General features: G+C 36.4%; 1 protein-coding gene across 16 annotated transcripts; it reads right to left on the bottom strand.

The window, feature by feature from the left end:
- Window positions 1–308: 308 nt before the first annotated feature.
- On the bottom strand, window positions 309–24584 carry LOC127811384 (intermediate cleaving peptidase 55, mitochondrial-like). 16 transcript variants are annotated; one of them, XR_008025667.1, is made up of 12 exons: window positions 24148–24584; window positions 23465–23548; window positions 22830–22936; window positions 22150–22242; window positions 21489–21581; window positions 20828–20920; window positions 18867–19070; window positions 18692–18779; window positions 18327–18393; window positions 18124–18231; window positions 842–899; window positions 309–532 (listed from the first exon to the last, which is right to left on the bottom strand). XR_008025667.1 is itself a non-coding variant. In XM_052351194.1 (8 exons), exons 2-8 carry the CDS (start codon window positions 22165–22167, stop codon window positions 18207–18209), a joined length of 588 nt encoding a protein of 195 aa, XP_052207154.1. In that variant the 5' UTR covers window positions 22168–22242; window positions 22830–24584; the 3' UTR covers window positions 9821–18206. The 16 variants fall into 16 exon arrangements, 1 of the variants encoding a protein (XP_052207154.1); XR_008025666.1 differs by having other exon boundaries at window positions 22830–23095; XR_008025671.1 differs by lacking the exon at window positions 23465–23548 and having other exon boundaries at window positions 22150–22238.
- Window positions 24585–24874: the final 290 nt, after the last annotated feature.

The following is a 24874-nucleotide window of genomic DNA, read 5'->3' on the forward strand; positions in this document are numbered from 1 at the left end:
TTTCAATACATCAATTGATCATTATATCTATAATTATATATGTTTTGAGTGAGTTTAAGGTAAGCTAATTATATTTTTTCTTCCGGTTTACAGAATGGATTCAACTATTTTATATTAATTAATTTTCTCCACTACATTAGTTAATCATTATATCAATAATTATATATTTTGAGTGAGCTTAACTGTAAGGGCCCACTCTCAAATATTCCCACCAACATAAGATATTCGAAAAGAGGTCATCACAAAGATGATAAAGAACAAACCATAATAAAACAAACAACTCAATTCATTATTAGCAGCGGAAACTAAATTAAAGTTCAGTTACACTTCCAATATCTCATAAGTTTGGGGCTCAAAGGCCGTACAAAATAATTAAGAGGCTCTAATGTTAACTAACAAAATAAAAATTATTTCATCTCAAGCCTCACCAAAATGCTAAACAGGATCTTCAAGTTAAGACGTGTCTCCGTACACCACTATCCCTGGGCTTTAGTCCCACTAGACTCGCCCCCAAAAACGGCCTTCCCTTTACCTGGAATGGCAAAGAAGATCAAGTGAGCCACAAGGCTCAGCAAGTTCTAGGAACAATGAACAATGAATAGGAATCAAGAATATGATGACACCAAAAAGAATAATCAAGAACTCGACAATTTTATACAAGATTCGCAATTTAAGACTTGATCAATCCCAAGTTATATGTATCACACCACCATATATCACCATGCAATGTGCTTATAAAATTAAGTGACAGAATCTAATCTCGTAAGCTCGCAAGCCATCAATTAACACATGCCAAAGTGCATCATGTAAATAAAAATTCACCAATAAATATGGAGCCAACCTATCGGGCTATGACCACCTCGTCCCGCGCCAAGTGCTCTAGGGTATCCTTTCTCCCTCTGCGCAAAATAATAGGTGCGTAAAGATAAATAATACAAAGTATCATAACATGCACATGCTGAATGTGTATGGAACATATCATGCATTCCTTTCCACATATATATAGATATCATGAAATCTCATCTCACAATTTATTGCCTTGCTTATACAAATAATTTCTGCCCATCCCACAATACTGAGTAGCTTCTCACTCACATCAGGTATGCATGCATTACAGTAATTTATTCAAGAATTCATTAAATCGATTGATACTTTACTCTTGAAAAATAAAATAGTTTTGATAATGACTATATGAAAATCAATCTTCAAATCTATAAATGAGTTTGAAGCAAAGTTATGTAAATCGATCTTTCTTGAATTTTATAGGAAGTAAGGTTGAGTGTTAAGATTTAAAATTAATATCCTTTTGATAATCTCAACTTGCTTTCAAAAGAAACGAAGTTAGGAAATGTGAAGTGTTTAGATTTTCCAAATGGATAGTCGACTATGGCATTATGGATAATCGACTATGGGCCTATAGATAGTCAACTATGGGATTATGGACAGTCGACTATGGGCCTATAGATAGTCGACTATGGGATTATAGATGATCGACTATGGCTTATTGATAGTCGACTATGGCTTATGGATAGTCGACTATGGACTTATGGATAGTCGACTATGGGCTATAGATAGTCGACTACGGGCTATGGATATTCGACTATGGGCTTATGGACAGTCAACTATAGGCTATGGATAGTCGACTGTGGGCTTATAGATAGTCGACTATTCCCAAGCTTCTATCGATTAAGAATTTTCTTTGCCGACTATGAATGCAGGCCTTGAATATATAAGTGAATGCAAATGGGTTTGCTTTGAGCAGGGCATCTAGTAGCTTGGGTGTGGGTAATTATATGTACATATATAATATGTGTGTGTGTGTGTGCGCGCGTGTGGGCTTCCAATTATGCACAGGGCCTGGGCATCTGAAGGCTGGCTGGGTATGCATATATGCATAGGTATATATGTGGGTGAGGAGCTATCGGATCATGGGTATATATACATACCTTGGGTGGCTATTAAAATCAAACAGGGAGTATACATACGGCTATCCCAAAATTATAGGAGGCTGCTCGAAACAGGGGAAAGTTCCCAAACTTGTAGCTTATCTAGTTACGCATACGTATGTATATATATATATATAAGTAGGTGGTTTAAATGGGGTGCTGAATATATGTATATATATATATACACACGAATCGAATAGGGCATAGGGGAAAAGCACATTCGGTTATAGCTTAAAACTTATTGTTACACAAATATAGAATGAGCAAGGATTTTGTATCGATTCAACCCAATTAAATGCCATTCACTGAAAGAACTTGGAGATGATTAAATCCCCTTTAGAGACATCAACTTGACCCACAACTCCTCGAGAATCAAAGGTTTAAGTGTATGGAATGATATAACAGTAACAATGGTAGCAAACCAATATATAGATATATATATATATTTCTTCCACACAGAAGCTCAACAGAAGACAGAGACGAGATAGATGAAGAGAAGAACTTGTATTGGAATAAAAATGGGTAAGAGAACTTGCCTGAAGACATTCCAATAGAAGAACTTGAAACTCTCTCAATGAGCTCCAGTCGCCAGCAGCAAAACGAAAGAAGAAGAAAAAGATAAACTAGAAGAAGAACACGGAGAAGAAGAATGAAAGCGATGGAAATAGAATCAGGGGAGCAAATCGCTGCAAAAAGGGAACAAGTGCACAGAAACAGGAAGGAAAAAGCGAGAGAGAGAGAGGGCTGCAGGTTGCGTCTGTTTTTAGAAATGGACAGATCTGCCCCTCTAATGGACAGCTTTTTCTAGGGTATTTTTGATATTTGACACATATCCTTATTTCAATTTTTCTTTTCTTTATTCTCATAAAAATTTAAATCCTTTACCATTGGGCCTAAGCCCAACCCAACACTTATATAGCCCACCTGATAAACCCATGGACTCATTAACTAATTAATTGAGGCCCATTTCATTATTCTCCAATTTATTAAAAATTATATCCATATACTTATTTTTACGATTACATGAACCACAAAATAAAATTATACAAATCTAAAATTATTTCTATGCCATCAAAGAGATTTATCATCAAGTATTAAAATATTTAGACCCACATTTAAAATATCATTAAACTGATATTAAGTATTAAAACATCTAGGCCTACTCTAAGGTCATTACAATACCCTTATGGTATCAGGGGGTAATTGAGGTTAATATTGTTCAATGAAAGAGTTAAAATTATTATTTTTCCTTTTGCAATAAAAATGGTTTATTGATAAGGACCTTTTCATTAATGCTTTAGAGGGTGTTTGGCTTATCATTTTTCAAGATGACTTTTAAACCTTTCTACTTAAAAGCTTTGTAAAGCTTTAAAATTGACTAACGTTTAAGTTGATAATATGTTTAGATAAATGTGTTTTAAGATATTATTTATATAGTTATGTATTTGATTTGAAAAAGATGTTAAGCTATCAAATTTTAACAAAATAACTAAAATGGACATGTTGAAAAATGCAAATAAAATTCATAAAAATATTAATTTTTAATAAAATAAATTATAAATTAATATCAAACTAATAAAATTATTACAATTATATGTTGTTGAATTATATATAATTATTAAAAATATATTAATATAATTATTAAAAATATATGAATTTGCTAGAAGTTGGAGTGGCGATAGAGGAGTTGGAGGCAGAAGGCGACAACCGCAATGGAGGAGCTAGAGGCAAAGATCATAATGGAGGAGTTGGAAGCAGCGGTAGCCATGACAACGATAGGGTTGGAGGCAAGAGGCGACAACGACGACGATGATGGAGGAGTTGGAGAGAGGCGGTGAAAGAGAGAAGACAGAGGGATAAGGTTGAAAATATAATAGTTGTTGAAGGATAAAATTGTAAAATATTTGATCAATTAAATAAGATATGAACAACGTTTTAAGAAAAGTTAGGGGGGGAGATTTTCTAAAACGCTATTAAATAGCATTTAAGCTTGATAACATTTAAACTCTTTAATTTTTAACAAACGTGTAACTAAATAAGTTATACAGCATTTATGCTTAACTAATAGTTTATAAGCAGTCAAACCCCTAAGCTAAACACCTTCTTAGTTTCACTTAACCTCTTAAACTAAAATTTTTATACTTACAGCTTATATTCTTGTTTGCAATGCGATAAATATTTTTATTAATAATTCATCCATCCAATGAAGTAAAAAGATTTTAGACATGACTTGGATATGCCTGAAGAATTAAGCTATTTGACCTGTTCACATGTAGGCGTAAGCAAAAGTTCAAGTGGTTTTTCATAGAAAATAGTTTGGTCCAGTTATATTTTCCTCTAAAAATCAATTATTCGATTCGATTCGATTATTTTGGTATAAATAACTGAAGAACCAAACTGAAAGTATGCCTGTTATTATCCGTGACCCCCCTTCCCCTCGGCAACCGAGGCAGTCGCTCACTTGGAAGGCTAGATCGAGATGGACGTGATGAAGACCAAGATTGATAGATAGAGAGACCCTACAGCACAAATCAATCAATTTTATGTTTATCGTCATTGGTAATGATCACCTCCGCCTTCAACGCTTTTCCCTTTGCTGTCAATAATCGGCCACCCTGTCTTTCCCTTCACCGTCCCCTTCATTAGACCCAGACTAATGACCCACACCAACGACTGTCCCGACTAACACCATTCCTTCACTTCCTTGTTTCTTCCTTTCCTTGTGCTTGGATAATTGACCAACAACAATCGACCGTCAACAGATGTTAGTATCGACAATTAGGTTAGGGTTTTGCAAGATTTTTCAATCTTTTTGACTTTCAATTAGGTTAATCTATTGATGTATTTCTTTATTTGCATTACAGGTTTTTCATTTGTATTTCCTTTATTTGCACAAATGGATTTGTATTCTCTTGTATGTATTTCCTTTGATTCTTCCTCATCGTAAATCATTTTGCATTTTTCTATACCAATTGATGTGTTCTTATGTTTTTGTATCAATTTCTATAAATCGAATTGTTTCTATATCAATTTATGATTTTGCACAATCGATTTTCGATTACCAGTTTGATTAACTCAGTTTAGATTTCGATTAATTTGGTTTCAGTTAGTTCAGTTGGTTGGGATTAGTCGTTCGAATCAGTTTGGTTATTACATGCAATTCGATTCGGTTCAATTAGTATATTTTGATCGATTCAATTTAGTTATAATCGGTTACACACCCCTTTTTACATGGCTAAATAAATTATTCTCCAACTTAAGTTCGAATTTATTTCTTTAAACCTCCAAATATGTTAAAAATAATTTGATGCATTAAATGAGTCGGCTTAGGGCAGGTTAGGTTGGGCCCAGGCTTTTGAGCCTAAATGGGCCAAGCTTAACAGAAGCCCATTGGTTCGACCCATTTTTAATATAGTTTTAAAAATTATATTTATTTATTTAATAGGATATAAAAATATTTTTTAAAATACAAATTTCACTTTTAAAATAAAAATTTAGAACTTATAAAACTACATTAAAATTTATAAATATTTACAAGTTATGGAAAGTCTAACGATAGTAAATATTATATTATGTTAGTAGAGGATTTTTAATCAGCTTATCCATCCACATGTCCAAATATTCAAATAAATTTGTTGACTTATGATATCACATTCTTGTTAACGAAGATACAATTTGTACCTTCATCTAGACAACATCTTGCTTAAAATGTTGCTTTACTGCCTTAAACTATCAGACTTGCTATAGGTGTAGTTAAATCATTTTTAGTTTATTCTCATAGCAGTGTGTTCAGTTTCTAGAATTTATTATACTCAAAAACCAATGTGAATATCTAATATTGTTGTGCAGAGAAAGTTGATATTGAAGTACACTCACAAGTATAGAGTGGGACTCTGGAGGCCCCAGCAGGGGGTGCCTGTCAAATTATGAAGGCTCAAGAATGGCTAATCATTTGAAATGAAGTGAAGTCTAATAGCCACACTCACAAGATTGGTGTTAAACTACCTTTGAAGTTTTGAGAACTTGCCTCTGTATTCTATAATATTTTTTCTTAGCTATGCAACTTTATACCTAGTAGAGTTCGAGTTTGAAGTTAAGTTGGAGCATATTTGAAGTGAACTGTTTGATTTGACTAAGTGAATATCCACGGCATGAGTTCTATAATTTTTGTTTTATATTATCTAAATAGCCACCTAGGGCATTCCACCTTTGATGTACATGTCATTTTCCTTGTTTTCTTATTATTATTTGTCAAAGGAAAATGCTTATGGGTTACTCAATGCAATTTGATCCGTGGTTAAGATATGAAAAAAATTCGACAATATCTTTATGATTTGTTGTTGGCATTTCTTTTATATATATATATATATATATATATCTGTGTGTGTGTGTGGTTAAAAGCAAGGCATTATCAGGCTATGAGAGGTTGGAGAGTCTTCTGTATTTGGTGAAGTTTGAAGTAACTACAATTTAAGATGGCTTTCTAGATCTTTAAAGAATGATTTTTTTTTTTTTTTTTTTTTTTTTGGGAGGGGGGTTTGCTATACCCTTTTTATAACTTAGCTAGGTTTGCGATTTTGAAATTTCTTATTCTCAATGATGATAAAGTTCAAAAGGGTGGCATCTTTGTTGAGATTGATTAATTCATCACATGCTATTTGGAAAATTAATTTTTTGTTTGATTAAGGCAATAGGTCACCTGAAAAGATTTGCAAGTTTTGCCAAAACTCATGCTACTTTGCCCGAATTGGTTGACGTACAGGATGACTAAAGGTATTAAAAGACAAAAATACCCTCATCTCGAAACTACTGCTTTACCTCAAAATACATGTTAAAATAAAGGTCAAGCGGACTTCATCATAGATGAAGTCCGCCCGAACTGAACGAGTGAGCTTCATCATGGATGATGCCTGCTCGCCCAACAGCGGCGAGCTGCTGGGCAGATGAAGCCCGCCCGCATAGCAGCGGGCGGAAGTTGAAGTCCACCCATCTGGGCGTACTTCATTCAATTTAATTATATTTTATAATTATAATTATATTACTTCATTCAAATTCAATTGAAGTCTGTAACTGGCGTACTTCAATTTAATTATATTTTATATTATAATTTTAATTTAAATTAATTTTTATATTATAATTTTAATTATTTTTTATTTTAATTTTAATAGCAATTTGCTAGGCGAATTTCATTTTAGATGAAGTCTGCCGAACCTTGGCCGAGCGAGTTTCATTCCGTTCGATCATTCCATGCATCAACCATTCGAGCACTGTAACACAACTCAAAATTCTTACTCAAGGCTAAGGTAACAACAAACAATTGGCCCACCATGGATCTCATCAATTCAAGAGGTAGTGATATAGATGTTGACTTGAAAAGTGAAAGAACTACAAGTGAGGAAGATAGGATTCAAGATCTTGAAACCAATGGACCTCATTCAAAAAATTTGTTGGGTAGGGCATTGAGTTGCCTTAAGAGATTAGACATATGTATTAAAAGTGGAGAAAGTTCACATTCTTTCAAAAAGCTTATGAGTTCTAGTGATCCGTGAGTTGAGAACATAGTAGTGATCTATAACAAGTTGGTTTCAGAGATGGTATATCTTTTGGATAAAAATAAGGCAAAGGACAAGCATACAAAGATGAGCTCGAAACCACCTCGACCTCCAAAATCTCCATCACTAGATGCTGTCGATATTAAGTTTGTTAGAGCATTAATAGAGCAAGAAAGCATTAAATCAATGAAGTCTATGAGAGAATTAAAAGCAAGGAAGGCACCATCCCTTGATAGCAATCATTCTGCACTGATTGTCACCGTTATCTACTTCTTTGTGATAATTTCTCAATGTATCATTTCGCTTTGGTTGTCCATATTTAGTATGTTTTATTTCTTTAGGTGGCGCCTCACAAAAAGTAAATTTTTATTCAATTTTGTCGTTGACAGGCAATCCTTGTAAAATTTTGTGAGAGTTTTTTAAAAGATACCCTACATGATTGGTTATAAGTGAATCTCAACACACGCACACACACACAAGAGAAAATATACCTAGATTGGGAAGCTTGAAATTTGTGTTTGCTATTTGGATGAATGAATGATTAGAACATTAGTATATATTTTGAACTGTTATCACAACATAAATATGAATTGAATTGTGAATTTTAATTGCAAGAGGAGGAAATTGGAAGGAGTTTCCTTCCTTGACAAGGAAAATTTGAGAAAAGACAGAGAGTTAAGAAAAGAACTAATGCAAAAATGAGACATCCTTGTTAAATATCCTTTTTTTTTTTTTTCCTTTTCCTCTTTTAAGGGTATCTAGGAAAAAAAAAATTATTTTAATTTCATCTCTGCCTCGGTGCATGCTTCCCTTGAAACTCATGTTGCTCCACACTTCTGCACTAGTTCTAGACTCATAGTGCACTACTTTACCACTAATTCTTCTGAAGAAAGTTGATCAGGAAAACAAACGAACTTGTCTTGTAGTGCACTAGTTCTAGACTGAGGCTTGGGCTCTATGCAAATTGATGTCCTCGAGTAAAAACATTTCTTTTTTGGTCATTAAAAAGCTATTTCCTCTAATAGATCCCTATGGGTTCGCATAGCTTAGTTGTATGCTTGTGTTAATAAAAGCACATTAAACCCTCGCACCATGGCTAGCTTGTAATTGAACACTGCATGAATGAAGGACAGATATATGACCACCACATTTTAATATGCATAAGTCAATGCCCTGAGCATGTGAATATTAGATAGACCATGTTGGGGAAGAGCCTAAATGGTTAGTAGATGCTGCTACAACAAAGGAACAAACAAATTAAGCAAAATCCTCTAACATTAAAATTGGGACATCATTAAACTACTCATCCAAAATCAAACAATGATTAAGTGCTTACATATTTCACAAAGATCATCTATGTTATATTTCTTTGTTTTTGACCAATAACTGTACTGAGAAAGTACTATGTGTTCATTGGAGTCTACATTTCAGGTCTTCGGGACTGGAAGTTTAACATGTATGCCAGGGGATGATGTCCTCTGCCGGCATATTGCACCATATAAACTTTTTCTGTATAGCCTTGCACTCAAAATTTTCCTAAAAAGCTGTTTTGTCATACATGCATAGTTACTGTTCAGTAACTTTTTTGGAATTTGGACCACCCTTCATCGCATCACAGCTCAACCATAACATTTACTTTCTCAAGGGCAAGTTCTTTAACAATTTGCCTGTCACTTTGTCTTTTCTCTTCTTATTTTTTAATTTTATGAAAAATGCACTCGTTCTAACCATTTCAAGTTATCAGCAATGGCAATAGTGCATCTATTCATTCCCCATACCCAAAATTCATTCTTAATCTATTTTCTTATTCTTCTAAGCATTTATCAAATTTCCATTTTGTTCTTGGATCCAAAAATGTTTTCCTTGAACAAAATTGATCGACCAGACCTACCCCATTATTTCTGTTAAAACTTTATGAAATTTGTTTCCCAGACCACTTACATTTCACGATATTAACTGTGATGCAATGATTGTTATCTAAATGTTAGAAACACTCGCACGATTAACATGTTAATTTTTTTTAGTCCTAAATTTTAAGGTGCCCACTGACATGTTAATTCACCTTATAAAAGGCAATATTTTCATAGAAATTATAAGGATTTTTGCCAAACCCTTTCCCTCCCTTTTTATAAAAAAAAAATAATTCTTAAACACGCCCACCCCCCGGGCCGCGCGGCGGAAATGAAGAAAAAAACAACCTTCATTTTATGCTCACGAGAGAGAAAGTTGCACCGCTATGGCAAGTTTCAAAGAAAGAACAGTCCCAACATTAAAGGCATGAAATTTTGAGAAACGCAAAAATCAAAAACTACAAATGTCCAATTAAAAAGTAGAATACGAATACAAACATCTATCATAATTCAGAAGCTAATTGTATTCAGCTGCAAGGCACGTATTGACAATATTCAATATTACGACGGAATCTTCCAAAATCCTACACTAGCCATCCCAAAGAGGCAACCGCATGTCAATACTTGACTCTTGCAAAGCACACCCCAATAAACACACACAACTCACCAGAATAATAAAACTAACATTGAAAAGAGCAGGGCACATCGGTTGGATTAGTGAACCGTAGCAAACCGAATTCACCATACTTGTTAATGCAGTGACAAGGGCTCATGCAATTTATCAAAACACCTGGAAAGTCCAGCTCAAAGAAACTGATGAAGAGACCTTTTGGTCTCATTAATATACGAGATCATGTGGGAATTATATGACCAAATTCATATTCCATAACTACTGAACAACCATCATGAAATAAAGGCACAAGCTCTCTGCTGGCTAGGTTATTTATTCTGGAGACCAAACTTAATCATCCTAAGATTCATAGGGTCATCAGGAATAAATCCCCTGATTGGATGGAACTTAACAACTTCCAAACTCACTCAGTATAAAGGATCTTGATCTTGTGGGATCCGTCCAAAGTAGTTGTTCCTATTGAGATTTCTCCCTAAGATTTTCATTACAAGTTTACTTGTAAGGATTCTACAATTTTTTTCATATAAGCTTTGTTTATGCTTTCCATTCTATTGTCTGAAAGAAACCATAATGAAAAAATTTAGCTGAATTTGGTTCTCAATGTGTTTCTCTTTGGTTGGTTCTTGGAGATTTTAATAATGTTATGTGCAATTGTGAGAAATGAAATGGGGTTGAGGTCACTCCCTATGAAGTTAAGGATCTACTTGATGTTGTCTCAATGCTGGGCTTTCAGACATGCAATCCATCGGTTGTTTTTTCACTTGGTCTAACAATTTGATTCGGTGCAAGCTGGATATAGTTATGGTTAACAACCCCTGGCTGCTTGCGGGATTTTTTTAGCTTGTCAACTTCCTTTCTATTGGTTGTTTATCGAATTATCCTCCAAATATTGTCTCTCTTCCATCAAATAATGGCTAATAGCAAGCCATTAAAATTTTTCAATATGTGGGTTAACCATGAGAATTCCCTCAATGTTTTCAACTAAATGGAATAATCAGGTTTATGGCACGAATCAATTTGTTCTTTGTCAGAAGCTGTGAAGTCTCAAGAGGCCTCTAAAGCAGCTTAACGATAAGCATTTTGCCCATATCTCTTCTAGATCTGAGAAAGCATCTAAGCCTTTGAAAAATGCTAAAATGGATCTCCATGACTAGCCGCTTAATGAGAATCTTTAGAGCAGAAGTGGCTGAGCTACGGAAGCAAGCTTTATTCCTGAGTGAAGTAGAAAAGCTCTTCTACTTTCAGCAAGCTAAATCCTCGTTCCTCAAGAATAGTGACAGATGCCTTAAATATTTTCACACCATGGTTAAGAGAAACTCTAAAAGGAATCATATTGTTGTTGTTTGCAAGGAGGACGTCTCCATTACCACTTTCAAACAGCATGTTGCTAATTAATTCCTTAGGTTCTATGATAGCCTTCTAGGCACACCTAACAGTAAGGAGCCTATTGATCTTGAATATTTTGCAGTCCGGGCCGATGGTGTTCTATGGAGTAAGCCGAGAGTCTAACTACGGCCATCTCCATTCAAGAGATTATGGTTATCTTGTTCAATATTTTTTAGGATAAATCCCAGGGCCAGAAGGCGTGGCATTTGGTTAGGGATCAGTTATGTAAAGCAGTGACTGAATTCTTCTCATTGGGCTCCTTTCTTACGCAGATCAACCATACAACCATTGTTTTGGTGCCTAAATCTTTCCATGCACCCGGGGGATTTCAAGCCCATTGCTTGCTGTAACGTCACTTACAAGGTGATCTCTAAAATTCCTACAGCGAGATCGCCTCTATTATTGGTTCTCTAGTTGACAAAGGTCAATCTACATTTGCGGAGGGTTGAAATAGAATCGAGAATATCCACTTGGCATAGAAGCTTTTAAGGAAGTATAATAAGAAAAAGGGCTCCCCTCGTTGCCTGATCAAAGTCGACCTCAGAAAGGCATTGATTCCATTAACTGGGATTTTCTCAGGGAGGTTCTTGTTGGTCTGAGATTCCCAATAATTTATGTTCAATGGATCATGGAATGTGTCATCTCTCCATCGTTCTATCTCGTATTGAGTGGCAGCCTTTATGGCTTCATTAAAGGGAATAAAAGCCTCAGGCAAAGGAATCATCTTTCTCCTTTCCTTCTTGTGCTATGTCTTAAGTATTTTTCTAAATCCCTCAAGGCTGTGATAGAGAACTCAGAGTTCAACTATCATCCTAAATATGAAAATCTAAAAATTTCTCATCTTATCTTTGTCGATGACCTGATGCTTATGTCTAGAGGGGATGTCATTTCAATCAAAATCATCATGGACTGCCTATATAGTTTTGGGGCCAAGTCTGGCCTTGGTGCGAATGCTATGAAATCTAGCCTTTATCTAGCACGAATTGTGGGCCAAGAATTAGAGGAGATTCAATCCTTGGCCAACTTTCCGAAAGGCTATATCCCTTTCTAATACTTGAGCATCCCCCTTGCTGCTGAGAAGCTTAAGCTTAGCTCTTCCAGCATAGAAGAGGGATGCGCTCGTCCAAGAGTTGAGGTAGGCAATGATTTTCTCAATAAACGGACCATAGTGGGTGACCTTAAGCTTCTCCGCTGCTAACGGGATACCCAAGTACCGAACTGGCATAAACACTTTAGGAAAATTCACCAACGGCTAAATGTCCTCGAGCTCTTAACTTTGATGCCTGCAGTAAACAGATTGGACTTTAAGGCAATCACTTGAAGACCCGACTTGCACCAAAATTAGATAAGGTGTCTATCAAAATACTAACAGATGTTCGGTCACCTCTACAAAAAAAGATGAGGTCGTCTCCAAATGCAAAATGCGATAACTTCAAGCTCCCACACTTTAGATGGTAATTAGACACTGAGTTACTCGTTACAACACTAAGGGCTCTCCATAGGTATTATAAGCAAAGCACAAAAAAGAAATGGGACAAGAGGTCACCTTGCCTAAGCCCTTTTTCTCCTTCGAAAAAGCCATGGAGTCTGCCATTCACATTGATGGAATACAAAGCTGTAGAAACACATTCCATGACCCATTTGCTAAAGGTTGGAGGGAAAGCCATACCATCAAGCACATCTTTAAAGAAATCCCAACTGACTATGTCGTAAGTTTTCATTAAATCCACCATGTTCAAACACAGAGAAGAAATACGTTTTCTACAATATTTTCCCATAAGCTCTTGGCCTAGGTGAATATTTTCCATCATACTCCTGTCTTCCACAAAACTAAATTGGGCATGATCCACAACATGGCCAAGGGAAAAAGCTAGCCGACTAGCTAAAATTTTGGATATCACCTTGAAAATAACATTACAGCAAGCGATTAGTCTAAAATCACCCACTGATTGAGCATGACTTGATTTCGAAATCAAGGAAATTGTTGTGTGATTTAACTACTTTAAGAGGGCCCTAGAAACGAAGAATTTTTCAACTGCTTTGGAGCACAGATCACCCACTGTGTGCCAACATTTCTTGAAAAAATAAAGGAAAAACAATCAGGGTCTGGAGCTTTATCTTCTCCTATGCTAAAGAATGCATCTTTAATTTCCTGCTGGGATGCAAGCTTGATAAGACTGGCCACCTGATCCGCTGAGATTACTTTAGTTGAGCGCAATATGTGGAGATCAAGCAGGTCACACGACATTCTTGAGCTTAAGAGCTTTTCATAGAATGAAACAAATTCATTCACAACCTGTTGGTGGGTAAAGGACCCATCTTCTTTGCGGACGTAAGCAATAGAATTTCTTTTGCTAAAGCATGAAAGAATTTTGTGCACATGTCGTTATTCTCAAGATAATTACACTTCGCTTTTTGCTAATAGAAATGACACTCAGCCTCATTAAGATTCATTGAAACCTTCATCAACCCAACCACTCTATGCTACATATCGGCATCAAGAAGATGACTTTGAAGCTCCAATTGGCTAACTTTCAAGGCTATCTTTGCCCTATCTGCATGAGTTGATATAAGACTAAAATGTAGGGAATTAAACTTCTTCAATGGGCCTTTTAATCTCTGTAATTTCCTGCAAAGAATAAACTACTTTGTCCCTTGATTAACACAATTAAACAGATTTCATTCCTCGTTAACCATTGACTAAAATTTTTCATGAGAAACCCACATGTTAAAGAACTTAAATGGCTTCCCGAATGAGCTCTCCTGCTTTACCAAAGAAATAATACATGGCGAATGGTCTGAAAGGCAGCCCAACAGAAGGAATAAAGCTTAGCCATTAAGCCCTCCCATGAGCCATTCATTATTAACTAACGCCCTATCCAATTCAAACCACACTGAATTGTCACTCCAAGTGAAAAAACAGTCATAGGATGGTAAATCAAATAGACCCGCTGAGAGAACACAATCCTAGATATCTTTGATTTTATACGCTAACACAACCATCCCATTGCATTTTTCCTTTTTCTTAAGCACACTGTTAAAATCTCCAAGGATGAGCCAAGAGGCATTGATCCTCATGGAGATATCAACTAGGTTGTTCCAAAAGGGTCTCTTGCTAACAATGGAATGAAAAGCGTATACAAAACTGATCTTAAAGGAAACTGAAGTTACCTTGCAAGTCACTGAGCAGTCGATGGCTTGGAAGGAGCTATCAAGCGGCTCAATACAAAATTTTATCGAGTTCCATAATATCACAATTCTACTCGTTGTATGCAGCTAGAAGTTGTTCATCTGCTGAAATGCTAGGAATTTATTTCTCATCATCTACTACAACTTTGATAAATTCTGCTTCGTTTCCAAGATGTCAAAAACATCAATCTTCTCCTGTTGAATGAGATCTTTAACCCAATTCTGCTTCAGGGGCCTATTATTCCAGGTTGCGATCTTCATGTGGCAATAAGAAGGGATTGACCCTTCTTGACCAACGTTTTTGGGGATAATGGTTTATCTACAAGGGCACCCTTGTCCTTCTAACCCTTCGCTACATTCATACTTACCTTAGGCTTTTCAGAATGCTAGGATTGCTGCTCGATTTCGGGGGCTGAATGCTTTGTTGATTTCTTTTTCTTTCCTTTAATCTCCTGAAAAGGGACCCCAGCTTGCCCTACCATACATCCACCTGTCCTGGCCCCTTTATGAGAATGACGGCCAGTTGCTGATGGCAAATCCGAAGCTCGCTCATCTCTCTTACGGGAAATTAATGACGCATCAGCCACAACAACCACTAGAACATCCGATCAAGGCATACACTAAGGATTCAAAACCACCTTTTTGTTTCCTAAGTTGAAACCATCTCTGGCGTCTTGGAAGTATTTTCACGGCTTTTCGACGAAGGAACCTTATCTCCAATAACTACCGAATTTTTTCTATTACTGCATCCATTCACAGAATGACCCATGACTTTACAAGTTGGGCAGAATTTTGGCTCACACCCATAAACCACGTTCTACTCCCATACTCTTCCAGTGGGCATTTTAATTTAAAAAGACTAGACAAGTTCTTTCAAAACATCAACTTCGACAAGAATCATGGCAAAACAAATCCGTTCCTTGGTGACTGTGAGTTTATCCAAATAAAAGGGCCTATCAATCTTTGATGCAATCTTGCCCAGAGCTTTGGAGTTCCAACAATCTGATGGCAGCCCTGGCAGCAATATCCAGACTGGCATGAATCACATGATACTAACATACTTGTCCTCAAAATCAAAACAAGATGGCATTTGTTTTAGCATCACACCACGGCCATAAACAAAATACGGCCCCTCTCTGTAGCACACCATCACTTGACTCCTTATCTGCAAACTTGAATACGAACAAACTAGTCTTTGACAAGTCAATACCTAATCCAATCAGCCATGGCCCCCACTGAGATACTGTTCACCTTTACACAATTTGAGAATTGCGACAAACAAAAATCGCACAAAAGAGCTCTGATCCTTACAGAAATCGCTTAAAAACTCACTAAAATTAAAAAGTCCCTATCACAGTAAAATCCAAATTTAGAAATTTGAAGTTTTAAACTTCAAATCTGTCGAAAACAATACCTCCAATATAGTAGAAATCACTGATCTAGGCCCTCAATCCACTATCATACCATAATTGCATCTCCAAGTGAGGTTAATCCATGAAGAACAACAAAGCAGAAAAATGACCAAGAAAGCAAGAGACAATCGCGCAAGAAAATTTCCACCCAACTAAGAGTTTCTCTCTCTAACTTCTTAACTTACTGAGAGCTCTTTCTTAATTGAGATTTCTTTCTTAATTCTATGGGTGGTGTTGCATGGTTGTTCTTAGTTGGTGGGGTGAATTGTTTGGTTAATTCCGTTAACGAACGAGACCTTAACCTGCTAACTAGCTATGTGAAGATAACCCTCAACAGCTAGCTTCTTAAGAGGGACTATGGCCTTTCAGGCCACGATAGTTTGAGATAATAATAGGTCCATGATGCCCTTAATGTTATGGGTCGCACGCGCGTTACACTGATGTATTCAACAAGTCCATATCCTTGGCCGACACGTCCAGGTAATCTTTGAAATTTCATCATGATGGAGATAAATCATTGCATTTGTTGGTCTTCAACAAGGAAGACCTAGTAAATGCGAGTCATCAGCTCGCATAAACTACGTCCTTGCACTTTGTACACACTGCCCGAGATATCTGGAAGCCGAGAGCTGAGATATCTGTTGCCAAGATTCGTTTTTCTTAAATAAAAGAGGTGGCACCCCGCCGTTGCCGTCAAGGGGGTCAAGAGGGGGGCCTCATTCATTTCATTCCCTTGGCATGTCCTACGCCGGTGTTCGTTGTTTGTCGTGGGAGGGTGCGCCACGGCCAGAGAGGCTGAGTTTGCACGCCCCTCACGGTGGTGGAGGCACCATGAGGGCCGCCTCTCTCACAGCTTACAGTTACTGGCTCGCAAGTCGTTCTGCTCTTGCAAGGTTCGACAAAGATCCTTCCGCATGTTCACCTACAGAAATCTTGTTACGACTTCTCCCTCTCTAAATGATAAGGTTCAGTGGACTTCTCGCAACGTCGCAGGCAATGAACCACCCACATCACCACGATCCCAACACTTCACCGGACCATTCAATCAGTAGGAGCAACAAGAGGTGTGTACAAAAGGCAAGAACGTAATTAACGCGAGCTGATGACTCGCGCTTATTAGGAATTCCTCATCAAAGACCAACAAATGCAATGATCTATATCCCCAAGACAATGAAATTTCAAAAATTCCTGGGTCTATTGGCTAAGGTTATAGACTCGTTAAATTCATTAGTGTAGTGTGCGTGCGGCCCAAAACATCTAAGGGCATCACAAACCTGTTATTGCCTCAAACTTCTGTGGTCTGAAGGGCCATAGTCCCTCTAAGAAACTAGTTGTGGAGGATCACCTCCATATAGCTAGTTAGCAAGCTGAGGTCTCGTTCATTAACGGAATAAACCAGACAAATCGCTCCACCAACTAAGAATAGCCATGCACCACCACTCATAGAATCAAGAAAGAGCTCTCAGTCAAGAAAGAGCTCTGAGTAAGTTAAGATGTTAGAGAGAGAAGCTCTCGACTAGGTGAGAATCTATTTGCGCGACTGCCTCTTGCTTTGTTGGTCCTCATTCTGCTTTGTTGTTTTCCGTGGATTAATCTCACTTGGAGATGCAATCATGGAGGGATAGTGGATTAGGCGCTCCAAATTAGTAATTTTTCCTGCATTTGAGGTATTATTCTCGGCATATTTGAAGTTTAAAACTTCAAATTTCAAATTTTGGATTTTCCTGCTATTGGGACTTTTCAATTTTAGTGAGTAGTTAAGCAATTTCAGTAAGAATCGGAACTCTCTTTTGCGATTTTTGTTTATCGCGGTTCTCAGATTATGTAAGGGTGAGCAATATCTCAATGAGGACCATGGCCGAACAAATTGTGGTTAAGAAAGGATATTTCTTTTGCATCTTGCTTGCTATTGTGCCAAAAGTTTAGTCTACCTCTATGCGAGAAGACAGGTTCAAACCCAAAAGCATAAACATTAAGGAAAGTGGTAATGGTTAGGCTTGATTTTTCCAATCTCTGCAACACCTTGAATTAATGAGGACAAGTCCACAACTGTGAAGAACCTTTAATTTCTTTTATTTTCCCCTTCTTTTTGCAACTAAGATTGTCATGTATGCCAAAAAAAATAATAATAAAGAAAGAAAGAAAATAACTACATACATGAATGGGAGAAAAGCTTCCGCAAGGCGACCAGGTGCGAGTGATGTCACTAACATAACCATGCAATTCACATCCAATGTCCATTAAAACAAGGTCCGCCTCCTTGATCTGTTAAAAGAAATTATAAACAATCATCTTTCACGAATACTATGTTTATACAGAAAAAAGAAAAATAAATAGCAGCTGACACTCAATAAACTTACTTTCTGGTCATTTCGAGAATAATGTGTAACAGTACCATTAGGCCCACCGCCAACCACAGGGTTAAATCTGTTTAATGTGAAAAAAGAAAGCTTGAAATCAGAAGTGGAATCCTTGATTACTATATGATGGCAATGTGTGGAGGTCAATAGTAATTTATTTTCATTACAGTCAACATCTTTACCACCTTGGGGGACTAAGGCTTGTGATTGTTGTTGTCTTGTACAACCAACTTGTTTACGTAAAGTAAAATACATAATAATAACGAAAATTGGTATGGTAGTGATGGGGGTCTCCAAATGATAATGCTTTCAGAGTTTCAAAAGATCCACACAAGGACAAAAAGCTAACGCCATTTTCTGCTCACCTCTCATGTTGCATTCATATTCAACTCTAGCTGACAGCATACTCTCATAAGGAAATGCCTTTGAATGCAACATTGTTTGTAAAAGAGCCTATTGAAGACAACAAAAATATATTAGCAAATATTTGAATAAATGGTGGCTCATAATTTAAACCAGAAAGTTTTAAATGTCAAATACCTGGCAACCTATTGCTGCAAAGTCTCTCGTTAACTTGAGCTCAGCCGGTGATTTTATCCATCGGGCTTCATGGGTGTACACACAAAAATCTTTCACTTTGCCATCATTATCAGCCTTCTGGAAGGCCTCTAATTTCGTGTAACGTGTGGCTGTTTTAACATTATGGTACAAGTTGGAGGAACTTCTTATCATATCCGGAAGGATCTGCAAGCACATGTAAAAAATAAATAAATAGAATAAAGGGGCAAAAGTGGCTGGTGTAGACCAAACCCTCCCAAAATCTTTGAGAGTTTTTGACATAAATGACATTTAGAAGGCTTTATGGTCAATCGACTGTCAAATGGGGCCAACATTGACACTGAGAGATGAAATGAGGAGAGTAAATGGGATTGGATAGCCCTGTAATCCCAACCCTAAACAATGGATACTAAGCGTATGCTTGTCAAGCAATGTAGCAAAACACCTACTTAAATCTCAATACCCCCCTAATAAATGGAATAGGAGGGAGGGAAAGCAGGTAGGTTATCGGTGACATATTCGACAATCTAGAATTGTTGATAGCACATGTTGAAATGTCAACCAAATAGCAAATTTATCTATGTGCATCCAAACTCTTGCTTGATATGCTACTCTTTGCTAAATCCATATGTATTGCCCAACAAAAGATTTTATGTGATGAGGGCTGGGAGGCAACACTATGTACAACAGAAATTGAAGCAAATCTAACAAATTGCTGAATATTAAACGTCACTTTCAATAATCTTAAGTGTCCTATGCCATTCTCATAACAAAATTCCTATACTCCGAATTTTTTTTCTATTCAAAAAAATCTACCTTATAAGCATTTTCCTACGTGTCATATATTGTGCAATAATGTTTGCTGATGGCCAAGGTGCCACATGCTAGCATGCATGTCGATCACCAGAGAGACGCTATGGTGACGAAATAAGGACTCTCAAGTGCTAACCATGAGATACTCACAGGGGCAACATTCCCTTCTATCACTTCTAGAATGGCTCAACTTTCTATTATAAGGAAGAAGTGGTGAATGAAATTCCACCTAACCAAGTTGTACCCTTTTACTTGTCGCTTCCACCAAAAAAAGCTAGTGATCTTCTTTGCAAGTGAACTGTGTTTCTTCATAGGTAACTGTATGTGTGTGATTGCCTGGGATAATGGGAACCTTTAGTGCTTGGTTTGCTACATAATTGGCAAATGCCATAGCTAAACAACAGCCTCATCATGTGTAGTTACCTCAAACACGAACAAGACCATGCCCATTGTTCATCCCATTCTAAGCCCATTAGTTTTGAATCTAATAATCTAAGTTAGTTATGTTCACATATGGCCACATCCTTGACAACTGATCCCATGACACCAAATGCATCATTCAAACATTGTAGCATTTGTTTGACCAGACTCTTCCAACTCCCTTTTAGACCCTCTCCACAATTAATATGATTAATATGCGCTACTCTTGTTATTTTGATTTACTCCAATGCATCTACATACCAATGTCAATAAATGTAAAAACATGCATAGCCATATATCAAAGGAAGTTAGTCATTCGTTGTTTCTCCAGAAAAAAAAAAAATACCATTCATTGTTTCTCACAAAAATAAAAACCCAGCAATCCCATTTGATTCCACCCTTCAATAGTTGGAATAAACAAAAGCCAATGTTGAAAACTATTAACTTATGAGTTGCCACTTAGTTGAATGTTGATTTAGTATTTGATTGTGCACCACCATTCCAATGTTGCAGAAAATTTCATCATTGCTCACTCCTATTTGTTTGGCAGAGCTACAGTGTTTTCAGGATTCTTTATCCTCTCTTTGTTTCAGCAGTCCTAGCACACTTACAGAGTACCGTTCAGTAGTGCCATTGTTTTGGGGGGGGGGGGGGGGGGGGGGGGTCAAATACTTTTCCAACATCCTAAACAGAAAACGTAAGAAATTCACCATCTGCAATCTGTTCATTGAATATGATTGTTCAGCCTTGAACATGTCTAAAGCTGCCTCAGCTCCAGCAACCTTTCCTTGCCAGATAAATTCCTAAAGCATTTAAGAAATGATTAGTCAATCATCAAGTTGCTTTTTCTATCTTTTTGTTCATCAATCACATAATATAGACATGTCTTTTCTTGTTTTCAATATATTCAAAACAAAATGTAGCCTCCATTTGCATAATATAATTATCACAAGCACATGCTTATGAGTGACATTTTAAATAGAAGACTTAGTGGGAAGTCAATAATTGAACATAAGTTGATACCAGAATTGAAATTAAGACCTCTAAAGTTGTTCCAGTTCATCTTACTTTTTAGTTGTTGTTTTTATTTATTTTTAATGCGAATTTTTTTTATTTTGAGAAAAAAAAGAATAGTTCTTCAGGTAAGTAGTAATTAACCAAAATCGGAATATACAGTATTAACAAATCAAATAGCAACATAATTCTACATGGAATATCCAGTTAAAATCAAATATTTAAAAAATTAGTCCAAAAATAGGCATAATTTCATGTAGAAAATATCATTAAATTACATGCCTAAGAAGAGTGTAGTTAAACCCCAAGCCAAAAAAATTTTAACAACATCCTAAAAGGAAAACATAAGAAATTCACCTTCTGCAATCTGTTCATTGAATATGATTGTTCAGCCTTGAACATGTCTAAAGCTGCCTCAGCTCCAGCAACCTTTCCTTGCCAGATAACATCCTAAAGCATTTAAGAAATGATTAGTCAATCATCAAGTTGCTTTTTCTATCTTTTTGTTCATCAATCACATAATATAGACATGTCTTTTCTTGTTTTCAATATATTCAAAACAAAATGTAGCCTCCATTTGCATAATATAATTATCACAAGCACATGCTTATGAGTGACATTTTAAATAGAAGACTTAGTGGGAAGTCAATAATTGAACATAAGTTGATACCAGAATTGAAATTAAGACCTCTAAAGTTGCTCCAGTTCATCTTACTTTTTAGTTGTTGTTTTTATTTATTTTTAATGTGAATTTTTTTTATTTTGAGAAAAAAAAGAATAGTTCTCCAGGTAAGTAGTAATTAACCAAAATTGGAATATGCAGTATTAACAAATCAAATAGCAACATAATTCTACATGGAATATACAGTTAAAATCAAATATTTAAAAAATTAGTCCGAAAATAAGCATAATTTCATGTAGAAAATATAATTAAATTACATGTCTAAGAAGAGTGTAGTTAAACCCCAAGTCACAAAAACTTTAACAACATCCTAAACGGAAAACATAAGAAATTCACCTTCTGCAATCTGTTCATTTAATATGATTGTTCAGCCTTGAACATGTCTAAAGCTGCCTCGGCTCCAGCAATCTTTCCTTGCCAGATAACTTCCTAAAGCATTTAAGAAATGATTAGTCAATCATCAAGTTGCTTTTTCTATCTTTTTGTTCATCAAATCACATAATATAGACATGTCTTTTCTTGTTTTCAATATATTCAAAACAAAATGTAGCCTCCATTTGCATAATATAATTATCACAAGCACATGCTTATGAGTGACATATTTTAAATAGAAGACTCAGTGGGAAGTCAATAATTGAACATAAGTTGATACCAGAATTGAAATTAAGACCTCTAAAGTTGTTCCAGTTCATCTTACTTTTTAGTTGTTGTTTTTATTTATTTTTAATGTGAATTTTTTTTTATTTTGAGAAAAAAAGAATAGTTCTTCAGGTAAGTAGTAATTAACCAAAATCGGAACATGCAGTATTAACAAATCAAATAGCAACATAATTCTACATGGAATATACGGTCAAAATCAAATATTTAAAAAATTAGTCCGAAAATAAGCATAATTTCATGTAGAAAATATAATTACATTACATGTCTAAGAAGAGTGTAGTTAAACCCCAAGCCACAAAAACTTTAATCCCACATGAAGTATAAGGAGAATTCCTAGGTTACAAATCTGGGCATACATGAGGGGGCTTGCTTCTGGCATAAACATGCATAAACCACAATCATGAGCTAAAACTGCTATACGTCCAGGTTGTTGGCAGCCTCTAATGTATAAATAATCAGCATCCTGTCAAAACATGTAAGGGACAACATCAGTCATCATCTTCACAGGTGCAGCTGCAATTATTGCCAAACTCTTCTACGGAAGAAGCTCCAATAATCTCTTCCTTCTCAACAAATATTCTTCACTAGTAATGTCAGGCGTTATTTCCCCTTCCTTAAGTAACTGTTACGGATAAAGAACCTTATCATTTAGAAGACAAGGAGTGGCAATTAATGATGAGAAGATAAGGAAGCATGAAGCCTAAGAAGATAAATCAAGTTTAAGTTTTCATATTTTGTATAAATCTGTAAATTATAAATGATTATTATTCCTACTTATTAGGTTGTTATCCACTCCTAGTTTTTAGGAGATTTATTAGCATACTTCTTGTATATATAGGGTTTCATACTCATGGAATAAATAAGAGAGAATTTCTATTCAATCCAAACTCTCTCAACAGTAACTATAATCAGAGGCAAGGGAATCTAGTAAGTAGAAAATGAAAATGCTTCACCAGACCATACTGGAATGATAGATCCTGCAAAGTAATACCTCTGGGTGGGAACACTGGGAAGCATCAGTAGGCTGCCCTACATCAGGGACGTTCTTGGGGGTATACAGACGGCATCTGGCTGACTTTTTATTCAAATAAACAGACTATAAATAATACAAACATGGAAAAAGGTGCATGAATAAATTTGCACAGTTCAATGACAAACATAACATAACATAAAAAATCCAATTTGAACTAAAAGCATGTCAAAATCCACTCATATTAGACGTGAAAATACAGAAAAGAAAAAAAAAATACCCAAGAAGAAACGCCAGCACATTATATTAACATTTAAATTTTGTCTATAAGGAAATGCTTGAAGTTAAAAAGGCAAGAAATAGAAATGAACATTCATAACGAAACAGCTTTACAATATTCTTTTTCTCAATATTTGAAAGACTGACGGAGACCGACCAAAAGCTGCACTTTTAAGTTCAAAAATAAACCAACAATATCATAAGTATGTGTGCGTGCGTTCGCATATACATAAATGTGTATATATATATATGCATACGAAACCAGTTAAATGAAATCGGGTTAGGGTTTTTGGTCCCTGTGTTTAGGGTTGCAATCGAGCAGCTCGGGCTCGGCATGCCGAACTCAGGCTCCAGCTCGAGCGTGAGCTCGGTGAACATGAACTCGGCTCGGGGTCAGCTCCAGCAGAAGAAGAGATAGGGCGGACCTGATCTGTGACGACGCTGACGCGTGCCGGGTGACCCGAATAGGCGTCGAGATCGTCCTTGGACTTGTAGCGGCTGTGGAGCATGCGGGTGAAGGAGAACGCCGGCGAGCGGTTCCGGTGGACGGGGCCGACGGACAGGTGGAGGATGGGGTCGACAGTAGAGAGGCCGGCGGCCGTGGAGTCAACTTGGATGGGTTGGTTTCGGGTCTGACCTTAAAGAGGACAATGTGTTCGACGATTTGGGCCGACATTTTGACGGAGAAGGGTCTGAATCAGAGGAGCGAAGGCTTAGGAAGGGGGAGAGAGGGAGCGCACGAAGAAGACGGAGAATGTTGGAGGAGTGAGAGAGAAAGAGACAGGAAGAGAAAAAAGTGGGTTTCTTGAAGAATGGAATTGATGTGTGCTGGAGAAGGAAAAGAGGCGAGAGAGAGGGGAATGAGTTTATTGGGTCGAGGGTTTATTGGGCAGAGCAAATAAACTACTAAATATACATATATATTTAATATATTATATATATTATTTAATTATAAAATAATATATATCATCACAAACTAATTGAGAGTTTATAATTGAGTTGGTCTCGCAAGCCTATCGAGTTGAATTTTGTTGAGTTTAATCTCAATTCGTTTATAAATTGAATTTTAAATTTAATTTCAATTTCGAATCATTTATTTTAACAAATAAAATCAAATGAGTTTTTACTGAGTCAAATACCAGACTGAAGCTA

The sequence above is a fragment of the Diospyros lotus genome, chromosome 10 (genome assembly GCF_014633365.1).
Source record: "Diospyros lotus cultivar Yz01 chromosome 10, ASM1463336v1, whole genome shotgun sequence".
Lineage (NCBI taxonomy): Eukaryota > Viridiplantae > Streptophyta > Magnoliopsida > Ericales > Ebenaceae > Diospyros > Diospyros lotus.